General features: G+C 40.8%; 1 protein-coding gene across 2 annotated transcripts in view; it reads right to left on the reverse strand.

Annotated features, from left to right (window-relative positions):
- The window catches only part of EPHA3 (EPH receptor A3), a 352,384-nt gene that overhangs the window by 66,460 nt on the left and 262,340 nt on the right, over nucleotides 1-23,584 (reverse strand). For both annotated transcript variants that reach the window (XM_044284515.1, XM_044284513.1), the window contains exons 8-9: nucleotides 20,220-20,322; nucleotides 13,117-13,184 (exon numbers count right to left, since the gene is read on the reverse strand). In XM_044284515.1, coding sequence (XP_044140450.1) covers nucleotides 13,117-13,184; nucleotides 20,220-20,322 — 171 coding nt within the window. The remainder of the gene's footprint in view (nucleotides 1-13,116; nucleotides 13,185-20,219; nucleotides 20,323-23,584) is intronic.

A 23,584-nucleotide genomic window follows, 5' to 3' on the forward strand; every position in this document is an offset into this window, starting at 1 on the left:
TCTTTTGGAGTTTACACTGCAGAAAATAAGCTTACACATTGTCCCGGGGATTTCTTTGAGTGTGGCCTCCAGAGACTGGGTGAAGCAGGGACACAATGGCCGTAATCTCTTCGCACCAATAATTAGGGGCAGCACATGTCGTAAATGGGTTCTGTCATGAATAACAGATAATAAACACATGCACATGTGTTAAGCCCCTCTGTTCTACAGCTCATTCTGTGCAAACACAATCATTTTCTCTCTCCTACTACCAGCATGATCCGCCTCGAGGCTAACGAAATGTAAGAGGTGCTAGTCAGACAGGGGCAGCTCAGGAGGTGAAACACTTCTCCGGGCCTTTGAAGGGAAGTCATGGGATTTTCAATATTGCTGCAGCCCGAAGCTCAAGCCGTGATTTTTCATTCAGAGCAAAGTATGGGAAAAGCCACCGTTGTTTTAAAAGATGGCTTGTCTTAGCCGCATTTATTGACTTTGTGCCGGTCGGACTGACATAATTCACCAAATGTAAATAAACTGAGAATCGCACGGTTACACATCTGACAGCATTAATATTAGTATATGAGATCCCCGAATGAAAGCTCCTGACAGCATTGACATATAAAGAAGACAAATTGAGATGTGTCCATGGAGGCCCAGGACTGAAACCAGTCAATGAGTCATGGAAACTTCGAAGACCACTTCTAATTTCCATATTAAAGGAGTGATCTAGGATTTCCGAATGAAACTAATAGACTGCAGTATAAAATGTATATATAACGTTTCTACATCACGATCAATAAGGCACTGAAACCAAGATCCAGGGGCCACATGGTGCATGAACCTCTATGTGTCCTTTTACAAGCTGTGGAAAAGATGCAGAAGTAGACCTTAGCATTCATAGATTATAAAAGAAAGGTCCAGATGTCCATTCAATGTGCTCCCCAATATCAAGGGGAAGGGGGATTTATCTAGTCCTGCACTTTAGAACTTGGTGGGCTTATTTGTGCAAAATTTGGAACTATTTTGAAATTTTTACATCACTCAAGTTGGTGGCAAAAGGCATGTAGTTAGCCTGTCGAGCTATTGGCGATGTCCCACAAAAAATATTTTACAGTTTTCAAACCAGCCCTTTGATCTGAATACTTTTGCAATTGTACGTAATTAAAAACTTTGCATGTTCAGTGAGTTATTCAATGAAATCTATCTGTATAGCGCCACCTGCTGTTTGTTCTTTTCCTAATATCTTTGTCCACCTGACTGAGATGGAAGAACATACTCAGTTCCATCCTTCCAATGCCACCAGCTGCGGAAGAAAGGGTATGTCCCACTGAGAAAAGACACGACCGGAGCTGCCAGTTTGGAATAAATCTAGCAGGGCAACTGGGGCAATGAATGGGGATCATGTCAGGTACAGGGCTGCTTCTAGTATTGTTAGAAATAATTGATCATGTATTATACATATAATGTCTTGTTTAAATTTTTTACATCAATCATTAGATATCCCTATAAAGAGTACCTACACTTTCAGATAACTTATCAGATTAAGCAGCCATGTGTGTATAAATGACTTGTAGATGGTATTTTTTTAGCAGTTGCCCCTCTACAAGGTATACAGTACCTCTAATTCTCAGTTGTGCCTAAGTTGGTGGTTAGAGACCAGCTGTTTATCATGTCTTCCCATAGAATACACACAAAGACAGTGGATTGTGCTCCTTAGCTCTCGCTTACTCACACAGAACCAGCCAGAGGCACAATATAGGGCATGACAGACAGCTATTGAGGAGTATAGATGTGAATAAAGCACTTAGAGTGACATATAGTGACTAATAGCATATCAAGACCAGAAAACACCACAAAAAGTGTTTATAACAAAAACAAAAAACTGCATAATGGAGACCTAAAAAATATAAACATTTTGGGATTATCTACTCTTAGAATTCTGTATTGTGTCACTCCTCTGTTACTCCTCCTGGAAATGTATGAATGAATAAATTAATAACTCAGAGTTTACCATTCCCTTTGTCAATGGGGAATGTATGTCGAGAAGCTAAAAAAAGATGCAAATTATTTACGAGTATATGGCGAGCTCCATAAATTCTTTTTTTATGCCACAACAGTGGTGTAAACACTTTAGTAAATTTCCCTTTATGTGTAAAGATTAAACCCATTGATAAGGGAAATGCTAACACCCAGATTGCTCCCTGTATTTTACCAGGTATAACATAAAGTTTCTGGGCCCCAGTACAGAACCTGTAGGAGGACCCCCCCCATTGTAGGTTATGTATAACACTAGTGTCTTCTTATATGGCAAATATTTTTGAGCAAATGGTGATTAAAAAGTTGCAAACCAACAGTCATCTTTTTTACACCAGTTTTCTGGTATATAGGGGTCGATAAATCTCCTCCATACATTTTAATTGACCTCGGAAAGGAAATATGTGATTTTCTATGAGCAGGTGATATGCGGATATATTAAAGCATGATCCTCCTGTCACAATTACAATGTCTTATGAAGTATGTTCCCAGGTTCAGTCCTCAAGGACCTTACCGCTGCTTATTTCAAGATCATCTTACTCCCATACAGGTGGCTGCATCATTAGCAGACGTGATGTGTCCGGATAATTAATGCAGTGACTCTGCCATGAGAAGATCCTGAATAACTACTTTCTTTATCAGGGGAATGAGCACTTGAGAAGCTCTGATCTTAACGACAGCATTAATTAGCCGCAAATCTGAAATATTCAACAGCCCAAGTCAACCAGGCTTCCTTGAAGGTTGAACTTTTGCATCCCCAACTTAAAAACGATAATATATCTTCAGGGGAAAAAATGTATTTGTATTGAAAGGAAGCTTCTGGGAATTCCACACTGATTGAGAATTTAACATTTAAATGATATGGGAAAAGTGCACCAGCAAATTATTTGAAGAAGTATAACACTGGCTGAATGGATGGACCTCTGTGTTGTTTTTAACCTTTCCATCAATCATCTCACTTGCTGCTATTTCCTGATTCTGCTGGGATCTCAATGTCATCTGGCAGCAAGATGGAGCCTTGTCGTCTACCTAATGTGCAAAACTAAAGCAGAAAGGAAAACGACTCAAGCCACCAAACAAAAGTTTTCTTCTGTTCGAAATGTGGGCTTAAATGGGAGTGAGCACAAGAGATGATCGAAGTTTACAAAACTATGATACGGCTGCTTCGCTGAATTTCACAAAGAAATTCGCGTTGTGCCGAGAAAAGTTATGGCTTTCAGGGGTTAATCGGTAAAAAAATAAATAATAATAACAATATTCACCTTATCCATTTGAGTGTGAAGAGGCCGCCATGGCCATCTTGATTGAAGATCCCAAGCAAAATCTTGTATGGTGCTTTATGATGTCTGGGGTGGGATGTCATACTTTACCACGCAAGAGATATTGTGCTGGATCTTCAATCAAGATGGTGGTGGCGGCCTCTAAACACTCAAATGGATGAGGTAAGTATGTTTTTTTTTTTACCACCATCTCAGACAAAATTGATTCATTACCATTAAGCACAAGAAAATTCGGCTTTGCGGCAAATCAAATATTCTCTTAAATTTGGTTTAAAGTCAACTTTGGATACTTCGATTCGCTCAACACTACTGAGTGTGATACCAAGCACAGCACTGTACATTGAATAGTGGCTGTGCTTGGTATCACGCTTAGCCCCATTGAATGTATGGCAGTGTGCTTGGTAGGCATGGAGAAGGTTGCGGTACTCACAGGAGCGCTGATGCCTTCTCAAACAGGTGATCAGTGGGGATCCAAGGTGTTGGACCCCTTCCAATCAGATACTGATGACCTATCCTGAAGATAGGTCATCAATATTAAAGTCTTGGAAAACCCTTTCAACTCTATACACAATCATACAAGGAGGACTGTCAATCACACAGTGAAAGTGGGCTGAGCTGCAATACCAAGCACAGCGCTGTGCTTTGCAAGCTGTGAAGAGACCACAATGCTCACTAGAGCTCTGGGGAGTGCAGCGGCCTCTTAAAACAGCGTATTGGCAGGATCCCTGAAGTTAGATCCCACCAATCTGATATTGATGTCCTATTCTGGGGATATTCCTACATAACCCCTTTAAATAGTCACTAATGTTCCACACAACCTTGTATAAATCAATAGTACAAGTGGCCACAAGAAACTATGTAATATGTTTTATCAGTGAGAAATGTCTAGTTTGCCTGTTATCAGCTGTTTACCAGCCCCCCATGCTAATTCCTTTTCACTTTGAAAGATGCTTCTCCCCATTCAGGATGGGATCAGCTCTGCAATAGGATCATATTACACATGTCAATGCAAGTCTATAGAGAGGGGAGAAGGAGTGAGCATGAAATGAGTGAGATACACACAGCCAGAGAGACTGCACATCTACATAGGAAGGCTATAGCTCATCACAACTGCTACATTAACATAAATACAGGTCTGTCCTTCTCTGTAATATTCTCCATTATGGGGTTGCTTCTGAGTGACCGTGAGATGGTTGGGAAGGAGATTCTCCTCTACTTTGTGTGTGTGCAGTTAGGTGGCAGCTACCCTCCATGTCTGAGAGAACAGAAAACCAGATATTCAGCAAGCACAGATGAAAACTGCTAAAAAATGCCAGATATAAGGGATATAATGGGCAGAATTAGTGTTATTACTCATGTACACATACTGTACTAATGATTAATGCAAAGTTGGTTAAAGGTTAATGCCACTTTAAGCCTCCAACACCAATGTGCATTAGAAATAAACGACAATAGAAAATATACAGATCAAGAGGCCGAAAAATATGTCAATTACAAGCTGAGAGGCTGTATGTTGATGAAGTACTTGACATTAAACTTGTGCATGCATAAAATAATATTTGTGGATTTAAAATATAAATAATAATTGTGGATATATACTGCACTGAAAGGGGTAGAGATTCTTAACCATTAATAACTGTTAAAGGGACTCTGTCACCATGAAATTGACTGTTAAATCAGCTGAGCTAACATTACAAGAATGTGCCTAGTTTAATGGGGAATTTCCCGGTGATTCCCTTTAATTCACCGTCAATTGTATGCAACGTACAGTGAATTCTGCCCCTGAAAAACTGAAATGTCCACATTTATTTTTGACCAAAGATCTGCGGCGACCAATGAAATAATAAATCATTTGCTATCATTTTGCACTGTATGTTGTAACAGGAAACACCATTATTCCCATTTTTTCCCATCTGCTTTTAGCAAAGAACATCTAAAGAATTCCTATTTAATGCAGAAGAATGACTTCTACTTAGTTCCCAATTACAGGTGTTAAAACACTTGCTTTATTTAAATGACTTTGAAGCAGAAACACCTTATCAAACACGACTAGTTATACAAGTGTGGAAACACTTCTTTTATGAGATTTTCAAATTTGATAAAGCAATGCTCAGAAAGCAGTTTTTGTGCCAAAGTCTTTTTTTTTTTTTACAGTCAGTAGACGTTTTGGTTTTAAGCTTCCACAGTCGAAAAAAAATTAGGAATTTTCAGACTTATTGTGTGAGATGCTGTCATTAAGCTCTACAAAGGCAGCCAGGAAACGATTAAATTATACAAACACCTCTAATTCTTCCAGTCCAAATAATACTTGTTTATCTTTGCACAAAAAGTACAATTCAGGAGTGACATAATCATGTAAGTTGTCAGTGATACTTTATAAAACCTAGTGAAAGGCTGTGTGATCCAGTCAGTTATTGGACAGCAAAAGTAATAAAACAATCAGTGCAAGGCCTAAAGTAATTTATGGATGTCAAAAGGACTGTGTCAACAAACAAATTTGGGTTTTGATAGAAGCATCAAATTTCAAGTATTAAGGGATTTTCCCTATAGCTACCAACTAGTGTTGAGCATTAAAGGATAACTGTCGTATATTATTATATTTTTTGAGTATTGGATTGTGGTGATTAATATCTCCTTGGTGGCCCTATTTCAACTTTTCACTGTGTATTCAATTACCCCTTAATTCCACAGTTTTGTTCCCTGTACTGCCTACTTTTACCTCTGCTTAAAATACGGTTGCTATGCAGGGTCCGTCTATGTGTTGAAGGGACGGAGGACGCAGAAGCACGCAGCGTGCAAGGTCAGATTACTGACAGCCAGGGACTGTAAGTAAATAATTAAAGCCAGGTCCTCCCCAGCAGCTGATAACAGTGCCTGGGCTGTGTGCACTTCTCCCTGTCCCTGCGCTTGGCAGACGCTCCCTCACTCAGCAGACTGGGACAATGCAGAGCTGAAGCAGCGCAGAGCAGGGAAGGGAGATCTGCCATCTGCTCAGTGTATAAATGAAAGCCACATGTGGTAAGAGGACCCCTTTGTGCTGCAGGAGATTAACCCTTTAGGGGGGAGGGCTCTGGTTGCTGACACTTTTGGGAGGCTATTGTTACTGGCTAGTGAGGGCAGGCGAGATTAGCCTCAGGGTGAGGGCAGTGGCGGCCATCTTAACTTAATAGTGAAATTGCAGTTTTATGCAGACTGGTTGCTAAGGGCTGAATCTTATTAAATATGGGGTAAGTCAGTCTAATAGTAACTGATTCTGGAATATCATGTTATTAGTAACTACATATAGGAAAATTGAAATTAGGGTCTAAGTGTGACAGTTATCCTTTAAATCAAAGTCCACAAAGTGGACTTCGATCAGAAGTTCAGGATAAATTTTATTCGCCACAAAGCTAAATTTCCTCTTGCTTCGTGGTAGTGAATCGATTTAACCTGCAATAGTGTAAAAAAATAAAATAAAAATCATACTTATCTGATCCATTTGTTCGCGACGGACAGGCTACCGCCATCTTGCTTGAAGATCTTGCACAAAACCCTGTGTGCAGTGACGTCATCAATGATATTTTGTGCCAGATCTTCAAGCAGGATGGCGGAGGCCAGCCTGTCGTGAGCAAATGGATCAAGTAAGTATGATTTTTTTTTTTTTTTTTATTATTTTTATTTGACACTCTGTTATTTATATCAGATGCCGCGATCATGTATGAACACAACATCTGAGGGGTACAATCAAGGGGGGCAGCGTAATCTCCGCTCCCTGTCATTGCATTAACCCTTCCATTAACCATCACTTCTAGTGTTGAGTGAATCGAAGTATCCAAGGTGGACTTCAATCTGAATTTCAGGAAAAATGTGATTTGCCATGAAGCCGAATTTTCTCGTGGTAACAAAATTTTTCCTAAAATGGTGGCTGAAAGTAAAAAACAATATCACTGATAACGTCAAAGCGTGCCCATCGTGATCACATGGTGACATAATTCTTTAATCAAGACGGGAGCGGACAGTCTCTCTGCCATCAAGTGGATGAGGTGAGTATAATTATTATTATTTTTAACCTTTGATTAACCTCTGAAAGTCTAAATGTGAGTCTCCGATGCCGTAATCAGTGTTGAACACAGCATCTGTGTGGTTAAATGCCGGGGGTGGCGCAATCGCTGTCCCCCTTCTCTGCACCCACTCCATACAATGGAAAGGTATTTGTGACAAGTAATTCGTAACAAATCAAATTGCTTGTCGAAGTTCGGCTAAGCAGACGAATCAAATTTTCCAAAACTTCGCTCATCTGTAATCACTTCCATGGCTTTAGAAAATAAATCAGTGTTCAGAGCAGAAAGAGGGTTGATAAAGAAACACAGAGGACAGAATGTGATGATGATGTAATCTGGTAATCGGGACTTTTCTGCCTTCCTGGCAGTATAATTAGTAAGACACTTTACACATCCAGCTATATCAGCCTCCTGGTGTCATTTACCCATTCACTGGAGACACCATTTATCCACGTTTTATGGTTGTTTATGGCCTTCACAAAATCTTCAGCTACTTCAGCATAATTTGAAAGCAATTTCTGTCAATGAATTGGTACCAAATGGCTACCGAACAGGTGGAAATCTGCCGCCGCTCTCCAATAAAACGGCAATGACATTAAAACTGCAGAGTTCCACTACACATAAAAAGCCATTTGTTTGTCAATTACAGATATAGGAAGCGATGTATGAAATGTACAAGTTGGGAAAAAGGATGTACAAAGTAGTATACAAGGAAGTATAGGTAGAAGCAATGTTCACTGGGTTTTCAGAGGAATACAAATGAATAGTCTATCTTTAGGAAACACCACCAATATGTATTTCTGAAAAAACTTTTGATGATCTCCACAAACACAAATATATTTCACCATTTCTGTATCATCTACTACCGGAGCCAGAGGCACATCCTTTATGAGGCAGTATGAGACTGTGGCCCCTAGGAGGTGCTGTACGAAGACTGCAGGGGGTGGCAAATTAGCCTCCAGCCTGTCCTGTGTACTGTGCACAATTTTCAGTATTTGATCTTATTCTGTGAATATATATATATATATATACACACACATCTGGGTCGGAGGCTCCATTTGTCAATAAAAAGTGGAGAGAAAAGTCCTGCATGCAATACTTATTTCTTCGCTAAAAAAAGTTTTACATTTACAAAGGGAAACCTAACGGATCCCATTATAGTCAATGGGATCTGTTAGGTTCTGTTCCTGTCAGTTATGTGCCGAATCCAGCACTTAATTTCATTCTTGTGAGGGGTGCCAAACAGAAAGGGATGTAATTTATGTATTTTTCTAAAGCAAAGTTTTGTTTTGAAATGTTTTACCAGTTCATGTTAATATCAATATTAAAAAAAAAAACATACAAAACTAAAGTCCTGCAGTTTTCACACTGGCCACTAAGCCTAATAATAAGCGAACACTTCCTGGTCTGAACAGATCAATGTACTGCAGCTATCTGCTTATCATTACTGACAGGAACTCCAATGAGAGATATCACCTATATATAGATAACACATGATCCCCCATTCACAGTAGGTGATATCACAGCTTATCTTCTTCCTCTTGACCTCTGCACAGGTCACAGAGCATGCCTAGAAAACTCTCCCATAGAAGTCGATGGGGTCAGCTCCTGTCCATTGTGTCTATGGTCCATAGTGGAAGCTGTAAAGCATATCTCTAAATGCTGTTAACAACAGCTCAGGCAAGATGGCCGACCCCATAATTATAATAATAATAAAATGTATTTATATAGCGCCACCATATTCCGCAGCTCTTTACAAATTCATAGGGTTCATGTACGAAACAAAACTAACTGGCTAATATGCAACTGAAACACTAGGAGTCAGGGCCCTGCTCGCAAGAGCTTGCAATCTATGAGGAATTAGGGGTTACACATAAGGTAGTTGATTTTGCTAAGTAGGATTTGAGCTATTATTGAACTGACAGGAGTGGTGCCAGCCGATCTGCTTTGGGTTTGGGATTACTAGAGGATCGGGTTCAGGCCAGAGGAGTTGGTGGGGGGAGGTTTAGACGGGGAATAGTCAGTTTAGGTAGCTTGATAAGCCTGCCTGAAAAGATGTGTTTTCAAGGCACGTTTTAAGGTGGAAAAGTTGTGGATTGACCTAGTATTCCGGGGCAGAGTATTCCAGAGAGTAGTGCAGCTCGAGAAAAGTCTTGAAGACTGGAGTGAGAGGTACGAATTATGGAGGTTATTAATCTTGGGTCACTAACAGAACGGAGAGCACGAGTGCGGTGGTAGATGGAGATGAGGGAGGAGATGTGTGGAGGTGCAGCACGATGCAGAGCTTTGTGGGTGAGGGTGAGAAGTTTGAACTGTATTCTGTGGTGGATGGGCAACCAGTGAAGTGACTGGCACAGACTAGTGGCATCAGTGTAGCGGTTGGATGGCTGCAGCATTTAGGACAGACTGAAGGGGGGAGAGTTTAGTGAAAGGGAGACCGATTAGTAATGCGTTGCAGTTGTCAAGACGAGAATGAATCAAGGCAACAACAAGAGTTTTTGCCATTTTCACCATAAGAAAAGGGCGGATTCTGGCGATATTGTTGAGGTGCAGACGACAAGAGCGTGTAAGTGATTGAATATGGGGAACAAAGGAAAGATCAGAGTAAAATGTGGCCCCAAGACAGCGGGCATGTTGCACAGGAGTTATGATAGTGCTGCAGACCAGAATTTAAATATCAAGTATAGGTGAGTTAGTAGATGGGGGAAAGACAAGAAGTTCAGTTTTTGAGAGGTTCAGTTTTAGATACAGAGAGGACATGATGTTAGAGACAGCTGCCAGACATATACTGGTGTTTTGGAGTAAAGCAGGGCTGATGTCAGGGGATGAAGTATATAGTTGGGTGTCGTCAGCATAGAGATGGTATCGAAAGCCAAATCTACTGATAGTCTGTCCGATGGGGACTGTATAGAAGGAGAAGAGTAGAGGACCTAGTACTAAGCCTTGAGGAATGCCGACATCAAGAGGAAGAGGAGAAGCAGAAGAGCCAGCGAATGATACACTAAAGGAGCGACCAGAGAGATAGGAATAGAACCAAGAGAGAACAGTGTCCTTAAGGCCAATTGAGTGGAGCATGGTGAGGAGGAGTTTATGGTCTACAGTATCAAACGCTGCAGAGAGATCCAGCAGAATCAATAGCGAATAGTCACCATTTCTTTTTGCTGTTAGGATCATGTTCATAAAACAACCAATAATAAGAAACTAAAAAAATTAAAAATTGACGCATATTTTTGGAAAACTTCCAATTCTAACGAATCCAGACTTTGTGTGATTTGATCCAGCTGAATCAAGGAGGGGAGGGAGAGCTTTTCCAGGGCACTTCAATTCAGGTCGAATTTATTGGGACTAGAATCAGAAGGAAGATTCGGTTGAATTGGCCCTGAATTGACATTTCATCATCTCTAAGGCCTCTTTCAGACGGGCGTTGTGGGAAAATGTGCGGGTGCGTTGCGGGAACACGCACGATTTTTCCGCGCGAGTGCAAAACATTGTAATGCGTTTTGCACTTGCGTGAGAAAAATCGCGCATGTTTGGTACCCGAACTTCTTCACAGAAGTTCGGGCTTGGGATCGGTGTTCTGTAGATTGTATTATTTTCCCTTATAACATGGTTATAAGGGAAAATAATAGCATTCTGAATACAGAATGCATAGTAAAATAGCGCTGGAGGGGTTAAAAATAAATAAATAATTTAACTCACCTTAATCCACTTGATCGCGAAGCCCGGCATCTCCTTCTGTCTTCATCTTAGCTCTGTGCAGCAACAGGACCTGTGGTGACGTCACTCCGGTAATCACATAATCCATCACATGATCTTTACCATGGTAATGGATCATGTGAAGACCTGAGTGACGTCACCACAAGTTCTGTTGCTGCACAGAGCTAAGATGAAGACAGAAGGAGATGCCGGGCTTCGCGATCAAGTGGATTAAGGTAAGTTAAATTTTTTTAATTTTTTTTAACCCCTCCAGCGCTATTGTACTATGCATTCTGTATTCAGAATGCTATTATTTTACCTTATAACCATGTTATAAGGAAAATTAATAATGATCGGATCTCCATCCCGATCGTCTCCTAGAAACCGTGCGTGAAAATCGCACCGTATCCGCACTTGCTTGCGGATGCTTGCGATTTTCACGCAACCCTATTCATTTCTATGGGGCCTGCGTAACGTGAAAAACGCAGAATATAGAGCATGCTGCGATTTTCACGCAACGCACAAGTGATGTGTGAAAATCACCGCTCATGTGAACAGCCCCACAGAAATGAATGGGTCGGTATTCAGTGCGGGTGCAATGCGTTCAACTCACGCATCGCATCTGCGCGGAATACTCGCCCGTGTGAAAGGGGCCTAAACAGTACAGAATTGGTACCCAAGCGTAGACAATCACAGTATGACGTGTATTTCTGTCTTTGGTATAATTTTTTATCTCCTTTGAAAATATATTTCTTCTTGAGATTTAGATGATTATAATACTGGTGTAATTTTTAGCATTTGATCTAATTTTGTGTTTAAATATATACATCTGTGTCGGAGGCTCCATTTGCCAAAAATAGTGGAGAGAAAGGTCCGGCATGCAGGACTTTTTCCTTCAGTAAAATTTTTTTTTATTAAGGGAAACCTAACGGATCCCATTATAGTCAAAGGGGAAAACAAGAAAAGACAATAAAGAAACGATAAAAGTATATGTGGCATACCCCCTGGATTCTGATTGTACAAATAAAAAAAACATTTTCCTCCTTGAAAAAAGAAAAAAAAAGCAGACCCCATTGTGTCAAAATGGTATTTCAGGTCTGGCTGCAGAAACCTCCATCGTCAAGTAAGCTGTACATGGTTGCTGCAGTGGAAATGTAGTATTAGATGGAACCAATTCAAATGATCTTAACTGCTTTGCAACATGTGTGTCATGTCTACCAGGAAAGAAGCCACGCACTGTAGCTAATATAGGGAGCATTCTGAGTATATATACGGTTAAGGCCTCATGCACATGAATGTATATTCTTTCCGTGTCTGTTCCGTTTTTTTTTTTGCGGACCGTATACGGAACCATTCATTTCATTAGGTCCGCAAAAAAAAAACGGAAGTTACTCCATGTGCATTCCGTTTCTGTATGTCCGTAAAAAATTACAACATGTCTTATTATTGTCCGCATTACGGACAAGGATAGTACTGTTCTTCTAGGAGCCAGCTGTTCTGTTCCGCAAAATATGGAATGCACACAGACGTCATCAATACTTTTTGCGGATCCGTTTTTTGCAGACTGCAAAATACATACGGTCGTGTACATGAGCCCTAAGGGTTGTTCATCTGTTTTTCAAAGGCACTGGTAGTCTTAAGTAAAGCTGTGGCCAAGTATGAGTTATAGACGCCTCCAAGCAGAGATTATATGAAACCCACCGCTACGGTATGTTCAAACAATCAGAAGCTCATGTGCTGCACAATGTACGATATATATTATATATATATATATATATATATATATATATAATATATATATCAGAGGATGCTTACAACCTTTAAGTGGGAATTATATTCTATTTTAATCACCAACTGCCAATAATTTCTGTAATCCATACCACTAATAATAAGTATACGGTACAGCATTGCAGTAAGTGAAGTTACCAATAGGTGTCACATGCTGTATACTGGAATGCTGCAATGCTACCTTGGTTCACATTCCTCTGCCTGATGCTAGATAGAGCTACAGCCGAGGGAATAAAAATGTGAATACATTGTTCCAACATAATCGTTGTTAAATGGAACTTATAAATCACATTACTTACAGTGACCGTTTCCAAAGTGAAGCCTTTTTTCATCGGGGCTGTGCACTGATTTATTGTATCCGCAGAACCTACAAGAGCAAACACAAACATTCATTTCCTCAATGATGCAGGAAAACATATTTACCTTGTGATAAGATAGAAAATGCATTGTTAAGGGACCGGCTCTCATGTGGCGGCAGGTCATGAAGTGGCAAGGGAGGCCAATTAAGGGCTGGATAAGCCCTGGCCAAAAACTGCTAAAGTTTATTACTTATGTTCTACATGCACACCACGGTCTAAGCAAAGGCGAAAGATTGAGTAGAGGAAAACTGAGGTCTGTTCACCTATACTGAGAATGAAAACAATGGAGTGATGAACGGTTATAATATTTATTACTCTCCTAAATTACAAGGTCATGTCTTTAGTTATTATGATATTTTTGGGTGATGGACTTTTGACCTCAGTTATTTCCTATGGGGAAGAAAGTTGCTAGGAACTAGGTAGGGATTGCAGCAAATGTTATTATATAATCACTTCATGATTGCATTCTACTGTGATTTAATTATGAGCCTGAGTGTGGCCCTTAGGCTAAGCAGCCCTGGGATTCCTCACTAAAATGTAGAGCCATGGAACTGCGCCTGGTATTGTATCATAGGTCAATTCAAAGCCAGTGGCCCCTAAGTTCTAAAGATTAGTGAGAGAACTAGGAATCATATGCCTATTGGTTGAACATTGATGGCTCCTTTATAAATGGGCCCACACTTTGAGTATGGGGGTGTCCTGACTAAAACCCCTCCCCCGACAGCAGATTTCAGGGAAAAGTAAGATCGGGCATTGTTGGATTTCAATATACATAATCCTTTTGTTTCTACAGGGGTTAAGCTTCTGTCAGAGGTGTGAATGTGGGGGTTTAGGGGAGAATGGCGGCTCCATGAACCACAAGTTATCTAAAGAAAATGGTCAGCTTAAAGGTGTATTCCAGTGCTAATAAAAAGCTGTCTGAGGGGCTGCTTATGCTGTAAAAGAACAACAGACCTTATACTCACCGATCCCCCCACCACCACCCGATTGTGCTCTGCTTGCTGCTCCTGTTCTTGACATGGCGGAAAATGTCTGTGACTACCGCTAAGCCAATCAATGGCAGAAGCGAGCTTACACTGTTGCCTGTATTGGCTGATCGACATTCACAGCCGCCTACTGCCGTGTCGAGAACAGGAAGCAGTAAATGGAGCACAGCAGGAAACTCAGCACCAGTCAGAATGGTTGAGGTGAGTATAAGTTCTTTTATTGCAGCATGTGCAGTCCCTGGGACAGTTTGTTTCTTGTGCTGGACTACCCCTGGAACAAAGGAACCCTTCCTTCTCGCCAACATCTGCTTTGAGAAGAGTGTTGAGAGAGTTGACAGAGAATAGTTTAAGGTCAGTACAGTCACTGCAACCGCACAGAGAATGAATAACACAAGCTCAGAACAAACATTACGCAAGCAAGCCTCACATGGTCAGTCTGTGGAGTACGGCAAAGAAGCAACTGAGCTCTACATTTCTCGATAAAATAACTGTAGAAAATTTTTACACATCACTTAGAATTTTCGTATTGTAAAAACTGTGTCCATCATTGGGTCACTTACCTTGGGTTTACTTTAGAAGTACATGCAAATTTTCGGGGGTTTGAGTACAGATGAGCAAATTTCACAAAATTTGCTTCGGGTCCAATTTGGTCGAATCAGCTGTCAGATTCAGTCCAATTAATTCGACCCAAATCAAAAGTGCTCAGTTGGCCCTGAAAAGTTGTGTGTGCCACCCTGGGGTCTCCGAGAACTGCATCCAACCCCTTTCAAGGTCTTTAACACCAAGACAGCATTAGTAATGTCAAGGTGTCAGTGACATATATGGCTATGGGTAGACAGATGGTCGACAGTGGTAACAAACAGCCTATTTGATTACACAATACTGTTAGATTCTTTACAATTTAAAAATGGTCAAAATTTTATATTTTTTAATAGAAGGTGTCTTCTCTGTCTTCTGTCCTGAAAAATGGTAGCTGTCATTTTAAGCTATTTGTGCAGGATGAATCAATAAATTGGATTCATGTACAATTGATTTGCTCATCTCTAGGTTTCAATCTTAAAGATCAGATGCAAAGAGGTGTCTCCCAGAGAAAGTGAACCATCTTGCAAGTATGACCTTTTGGAAATAGCTCCCTTGGAGTCAAAGTTTGACTTGTTAACAAGCCTTGGGACATGACCAGGCCCATAGCCAAACCAAATATCCATCCGCAGACAGCTGTTTCGGTGGTGGTGGGGGTTGTCCCTCTTCAGTAAGGAGAGCGTCACAGGGAGAAGGAGATTTTTTTTTTCTCCCATTGAGAAAAACTGGCGTCTCCTCCTCCCTGTTTCGATGCTATTAAAAGGGTTCTGAAGTTTGTTTAAACTGATGATCTATCCTCTGGATAGATCAGCAGCATCTGACCTGCGGGGGTCCGACACCCGGGACCCCCGCCGATCAGCTGTTTGAGAAGGCAGTGGCGCTCCAGCAGCGGCGCAGCCTTCTCACTATTTACCACTGGCCCAGTTACGTCACGACTAGTATCACTGGCCTGGGCAGGGCTAAGCTCTGTTCACTTGAATGGAGCTTAGCCCCGCCCAGGCCAGTTGATACTAGTCGTGACGTCACTGGGCCAGCGCTAAACAGTGAGAAGGCCGCGGTTCTGCTAGAGCGCCGCTGCCTTCTCAGACAACTGATCGGATGCCCTCCCAGACAGGTTTTTCGGGGGTAGTGACAATTTTATCTGGTTCAGGGAGTCATGTAAATTATACTTTAGGCTGCGTTCATACTCTTCTGAGGATGATGGATGAACACTCCAGCTCTTCCAAAACCAAATTGAGCTATCCAAAGCAAGGAGTGATGGGTAAAGTCAGACTAAATATGGAGAGGTAAAGGTCACATGATCCACACCTGAACAGGAGGTGTGGACATACCAGCAACACACAGACAAAGTGAAACCGAAAGAGGCTTTCAGATCACTCATGTGCAGTCAGTCTTTCAGACCTTCTAAGCTCTGTTCAGCAGCACATGGAGGCTGGAGAACTTCCATACACTACTGCCCATGCTCCTTCCACACAACTCTGCTGTGTGAATAAGACTTATGACTGGCTTACCACAAGATTAATTTAGCTGCTCATAAGCTTCTACAAAGAGCTCGATAGAAATAAAGAGCAACATTTCAGGCAACAAGTGTCAGATTGCAAAATTTGCTGCTTATAATAAGTTTAATTACTGGATCAGGTACCTGGGGGTCCAACACTCAGCTGTTAAGTGCTAGGGTGCAAGTCTTCAGTGGAAATTAACAAATGATTATTACAACAGCAGTCATTTTGGAAAAGCTGGATATTATCAATGAGGTCAACTTGCACCATTCCCCATTATCTACCAGGACATGCTGGGAGTTATGATCCCATATGTTCTCCCCCATCTACGTCTATTCCTGCCATGTGACCGGCTCTTGAGAAAAGACCGATTTTTTTTTTTTAACAGCATAAAATTTATATCAGGCAATCCAAAACCCAAAATAGCAATTCAGGTTACTACTCCTAGAAAGTGTAGATCAAAGAGCAAGAGACCTTAAAATCTAAAACGCTGCATTAATCTGCAGAAAAACACGTGTGCATTGAGCTTGACAAATTTGAAGTATGAGATCTTGAACAATTTAATAGAAACACAAGGGAAACGTCAGGTCCATGTGGTTATGAAATCTAATCCTGCAGGGCTTGAAAAGTCACTTGCATAGCGTAGTTTACACATAATCAGCCGGTACAGCCCAGGGTTCTCATAAGTGCCTAAGATGTCACACCTGGCTTTAATAGAAATAACATTGCACATGAGATAGTAAACTTAATCAGGCATACACAGGTCAAATCTCAGGCAATCTATTTAATAAGGTGTGAAATACAGCTACAGAAAACAGCAAACAGCTCGCAAAGCCCCAGAAAAACACAACATGATTATGTTAACAGGAGGAAAATTCTACAATAACTTCGGAAATAAAACAAATCAGCAATGACATTTTATTGTTTCTTTAGAATTCTTGTTTACGGCGTACTACTAGTTCTATATTCATTTTACGTTACTGTAGAAGATAGGTATATGGCTTCATTCAGTAAATTTCTACCCCAGCATTGTAAGACTACCACTCCCAATATACCCCTATAGTCACTGGTGGAGACCAATGTCTACCACATATTGTATGTCCAGCATATTAAGCTATGTGGATTTGGCCATATTACTGGATCACAGCTTGGGTTAAGAAAAACTTTCTTCATCTCCAAAGCCATAAATCAATCTCATCCTTGACTCAAAATATATGGCTGATGAAAGAAGCCATAATAAGTGCACATGCACGAGCCTAATGTTGAACATAGTAACCCACCAATACATCACGTAGGGCACATGTTAAAGTCTGATTATACAACCTCAATTCCCAAAAAGTTGCTGTGTAAAATTTGCATAAATGTAAAGGAAAGCAGAATGGAATGATATGAAAATCTCACAGACCCATATTTTATTCGCAATCGATCATAGAACACATTTCAGATGTTAAAAATGAGACATTTTACTGTCTACCAAAATTAACTCATTTAGAGCTTGATGGCAGCATCATATTTCAAAAAAGTTCCGACAGGGTAAATGAAAGCCTGGGAAAAGTAAGCGGTACTAATAAAAAACTGCTGGAAGAACCACATGACTTGGTTCAAAAAGAGCCTCTCAGAAGATGGGCAGAGGTTCACCAATAGGCAAAAAACTGCATCTGAAAATTGTGGAGCAATTAAAAAAAAATGTTCCTCAGCATAAAACTGCAAAGACTTTGAATATCCCACCATCTACAGTACATAATATCATCAGAAGATTCAGAGAATTGGGAGAAATCCATGTGCACAAGGGACAAAATGGTCAATATTGGACGTCTGTGATCTAGGGACCCTCAGGAAGCACTACATTAAAACAGGTATGATCCTGTACTGGAAATCATTGCCTTTAAACACAGTTCACGTGAAATTAACAAATGGCAGTTAAAGCTGTATCATTCCAAGAGGAGGCCATTTGTCAACACGATCCAGAAACACCTCCATCTTCTCTGGGCCAAAGCTCATTTAAAATGAACTGAGGCAAAATGGAAAACCAGTGGTCAGGTGAATCAAAATGTGAAATTCTTTTTGGAAACCATGGACACTGTGTTCTGCGGACTCAGAAGGAGAGAGACTATCCAGCTTGTTATAAGCGCACTGTTCAAAGGCCTGCATCTCTGATGGTACAGGGTTGCATTGGTGTGCCTATGGTGTGGGCAGCTTACACATCTGGGAAAGCACTATCAATGCTGAACAGAATATAGAGGTTTTAGAACAACATATGCTCCCCTTCAGACAATATATCATGAAATAAAAAAAATCTGGTAAAAAAGACCCAGGACTGTTGAGCAACTAGAATCCTACACCCAGGGCCGGTGCAAGGATTTTTGTCAACACAAGCGAATCTACATTTTGGCGCCCCCCCATCATTTCACATTTCTGCCCCTCATGATTCATGTCCATTTCTTGCCCCCCCCCCCCCCATCAGGCTCAGCGGGGGTAAATGAAAGTTAGCAAGTTAATTGTTTTCCGCCCCGGCACCGCCTCCCCCTTCTCTGCGCCCTCAAGCAGCCGCTTGGGCTGCCTTATGATAGAGCCGGCTATTCCTTTCCCAAAACTCCAGCAATTGGTCTCCTCACTTCCCAGTCTTTTACAGACTGTTATTTTTGATGCTACACAATGGTAGACATGTCCCTGTCCCAACTTTTCTCAGATATGTTGCTGCCGTTAAGTTCTAAATGAGTTAATTTTCATGAACTGATAAAATGTCTGTGTTTACATTTTCCACAGCATCCCAACTTTTTTAGAATTGTAGGTTTTAGAAGCAGTATCGAAATATTACGGAAATCTGCCATGGTAAACCTGTTCCCTGTAATCCGGAAAAATAATAACTTCTGTATTACTGCCTGACCTCCAGGATTCTACTCTACCAAAAGTACCGTATGTCTTTATGATCTAAGTATTATGTAGGCAGAGGTTCCTTAAAGTAAAACCCAATAGGTGCAGACAAACAATTATTTCTTTAGTCACTATATTCAGACAACACGTTTCAGACATAGATAACTATAGGATCTAAGTTTATGATCAAACTTTAGTATATTAAATCACAATTGGTGCAGTCACATGTTATGATATAATCAGGTGACCACTTTGTCCACTAGTTTTGCTCCTAGTAGGACTCATCTAGTCCATGAAAAGTATCTACATATCTAATTATTAACAAAGATTTGAACCCAAGATGTGAACTTGACAATATAAGGCCACTATTTTGATGGCCATCCCAAAGAGGTATCACAGCATTAGCAAATATAATAAAAGAGCATACACCAAAGTTTGGTTATTATCTTTTGTTGACTTTCAGATGGCTAAGTATTGGCATTTTTCTATTTTTTGGGGGTGATTGACACAATGAAGTGTAGCCATATTGGCTGAATCTTTCGAAATATTTTCTTGGTATATTTTTACTTGATACAGGTGGTAGATGTCAAGTTGTGAATATTTTAGTTTATTAATCTAGTGTACTCTGCAATGAATTATATTGAAGGCTAGGACAAGTTATTCCCTGTCTACTGGATAAGGGACACCCACTGATCATGAGGATGGTGGTCTGCCACTGAATTCAGCAATGGTCAAGCATGCACTCTATTGACAATATCTAGGACTGCTGGAGAAAGTCAACGGAATGGCATTGAACATGCTCCATATGGGGGGCATGGGGCACTGGTTCTAGTAATCGTGGAGGTCCCAGTGGTTAGATCCCCACCAATCTAACAGTTATGCCTTATCCAGTGAATAGAAAACTACTTGTTGTAACTAGAACATCCCTTTAATACCAATAGATTACAATATGTCCTGCTTCTAGTGCTGATAAGTACATACTGTACATAATACAGTAAACACCAGTCATACATCCAGAGTACAGTACTGTATCCTCTCTTGTGATGATGGCAGCACTCATATATTTGCTCTTACAAGAACAGTATGAAGAAGAGAAAGAACTCACCTTCCGATGAGGACGTAAACAACCACGGTGAGCAGGATAATGACTATGGCCGCTGAGATGCCAATCATTACCACTTGGCTGTTCTCACTGGAGATGGAGAAAGCTGAAACAGGGAAAGAATACAAGAAAAGTGTTAGCTCATCAGAAATGACTAGAGATGAGTGAATTTAATATTTCGAAATTCGTTGACGTTTCGTTTACTGGTATAAGCTGAATTGCGTTATGGATTCCGTTACCACGGACCATAACACAATGCTATGACGGAATGCATAACGGAATGCCTTTAGAGGCTTTCCGTTATTTATTCCGTCATATCAGAAGTCTATGGGCTGCAAAATGGATCTGTCCGGTTTACGTTATGCTGGAGTCCTCTCCTGAACCTTCTATACATGGACTAAAAGCATGAAAATCCTCTTATTGGCAATAAAGCTACAACATTCATAATACAAACATTCCTTCTAATGCTATTACCATACAGCGCACCCCCTACTTATCGTATCAACTACACTGACTCAACTTTTGTAGTCTGTCCAAAATGAATGGTTGCATACAATGGGCCCATTTTTGGGATACCTGGTCCTGAGTAACTGTTAATTTCCTTTTCTCTATCACTTCTATGATTTGGGGCAACTGTTGTGTATGTAGAACTGCAATAAAATATCCAATATCACACGGCCAGAAGCAGATAACTGATGGAGAACGGATATGGAAATATCTCCAATTGAAAATCAACATTATAGTTACATACTTATTTTGGAGTTTCTTTCTGGAGATCCCATCCCTTTGCCTAAGGTATGTCTGCGATTACAAGACTATATAAGAAGATAATCCTGTGGTGGCATTTATCCCTGGCACTCTGGCATTATGGACCCATGACCAGGCACTACACCCATGATATACTTGGGGTGGGTTAGAAAATTTCACTACAATGGATAATCCTTAAATGTGTAATAGAAAGCTCAGCGTTCATACATGGCCTACTCTACTCTATCCTTATTTCTCTTTGCAGTTCGGTTTTGCAGAACTCAGTAGCACCAGAGGGTGCTGCTGCAGCTCAGGGGGTGTGTCTCAGATTTCCCTATCACATCTCAGGGGGGGTGTCTCAGCTCTCCCTATCACATCTCAGGGGGCATGTCTCAGCTCTCCCTATCACAGGTCCGGAGGCAGTTGAAGGATGAAACTGAGCATGCTGCAGCCATCTCAGTAAGCAGGTCAAAGAAATGAGAAAAAAAAAAACAGCAGGTGGCGCTATACAGATACATTTTATTGAATAACTCAATGGCTATGCTAAATTTTTAATTACATGCAATTAAAAAAGGGTTCAGATCCAGGTGCTGGTTTAAAAACTGTAGAATGTTTTTTGTGGGACAACCCCTTCAAATGACTTTTTTTTTTACTGTTAATCTCAAAATGTCCTTTAAAATCAAATATGTTCTAGTCTTGTCAGAGCCTTAATGTCGGGGAGTGTACATTGGGAGTAGTCCAGTAGGTGTATACAAGTGATGGATGGCTCCAACATATGCCACCATATAACCATTCAGGGGCATATGTTGTCTATTGCCACAATATAAAAAAACCTAGATAGTACAGTATATGATTTTTTAGGGATGACCCATTGTATAGGAAAGCACAATCATTTATGCTGTACTATACAGTAAAACGGTAAAAATAAGTTTGCTGACTCATACTGACCCAATGGAGGCCTATTTTGGTGAATAAGGGCCCATGGGTAGATATGTCAACAAAATCATTGCATAAAATGACACTAAGTTTTAATTGTCACCTTTTGTGCAGTTTTGGTATGGAGGAACACATTAGAACTGGTCTATTTACATTTTTTGTGAGCTACGGTAACCCCTTTAATTTAGCACTTCCTCTGCCCGCCCTGCTCTTCCTTTGCGTCCTCCTTCTCTGTAGCGAGATCCCGCGCCTGCGCTATCTATAGCTTTGCCTGGGCATGTGCACTGCAAAGCCCATTGTGGGCACGGCATCGCAGTAGCTACTGCGCATGCCCCGGCCAAGCAATGGAGCGCAGGCACGGGATCTCGCTGCAGAGAATTTGACAAGGAAGGACGCAAAGGAAGAGCGGGGCAGGCAGAGGAAGAGGCAGGGCACCAACGAGGTGAACGCCGCCCCTGGGCACTTGTGGGCCTTAATTACATATGAATAAAAGTCTGTTTTTGCCTTGGAGGAACTTCACAAGAAAACATCAAAGGTACCAGACTGTCATGCTAGAGCGCTATTTAAGCGATCTATTAGGTCAAAATCTGGTGACAGACTTCCTTTAAACCCTCTCCTGCATATAAAATAGTCCCTTCACATACAGACCCAGAGATTCAGGTGGTATGTAATGGCTCAACAATTTCCTTCCTCACTGTCTGTATTGACAGCTATATATTCCTATGAAAGAAAGAAAAAAGGGAGGGAGGGAAGAAAGGAAGGAAGGAAAGAAGGGAGGGAGGGAAGGAAGGAAGTATGGGCTGCTTCACCTGCTTCTCTAGGAGATCATTATACCGACATTGAGGGAAGGGGAAGGGAGCAGGGAAGCTATTGAGCATGTAAGTCCATGCACTAAATGCAGGGGAAGGTGGACCAGCAGGAAAAAACGTAGGGGGCGCTACCAGAGAGGAAAATGTAATGCACATAAAAAAATATTTTTATAGCATGTACTGTATATTATAATACTACTTCATTTAAAATACCCTAGTCATCGCATAGTAATACTTTTCATGGGATAACCCCTTTAAAGATTTTTAAAATCTGGGAATGCCCATGATTACACGACCATATAAGAAGATATCCACATGCTGGATTATATCCCTGGCACCATGAAATGATGCTATACTTTACTGAGGTGTGAACAATGAATCTTGTAAATATATCCCAATTAACATTTTATTTCCTCAGGATTTTGAGTAATGTCTTTACTATCATCCAAAAATGGGAGTGAAAATATGATAGAAAAAACATCACGTTACATCAGGTGTAATTCACAAACCTTATAAATAGAGAGGATAGTTAGCAAACATAATCACCTCTAAATGTGCTGCTGCTGAATTGCATTATCACATAAGATGAGCAAAAATGAATATGTACTGCCACTAAGAGAAAGATACTGCACATATAAAATGTGTAACTTAAACTGTACATACTTTGGTATCTTAGACATTTATGGTTTGTCCAGAGGATAAATATCTGATTGGTGGAAGTCTCAACCTTTTAGGAGGAAATTGACTTCTTGACCCCCATTCGTCAAGCGAAGGCGGCTGGCAGAGTCCATACCTGGATGGTAGCTGACTGAATAGAGTGGCAGGTGGGCATATGTGCGGCAGGTTCTACTGAAGTCTATTGGTATTTATGAAAAC

Source organism: Bufo gargarizans, chromosome 3 (assembly GCF_014858855.1).
Source record: "Bufo gargarizans isolate SCDJY-AF-19 chromosome 3, ASM1485885v1, whole genome shotgun sequence".
NCBI classification, from domain to species: domain Eukaryota; kingdom Metazoa; phylum Chordata; class Amphibia; order Anura; family Bufonidae; genus Bufo; species Bufo gargarizans.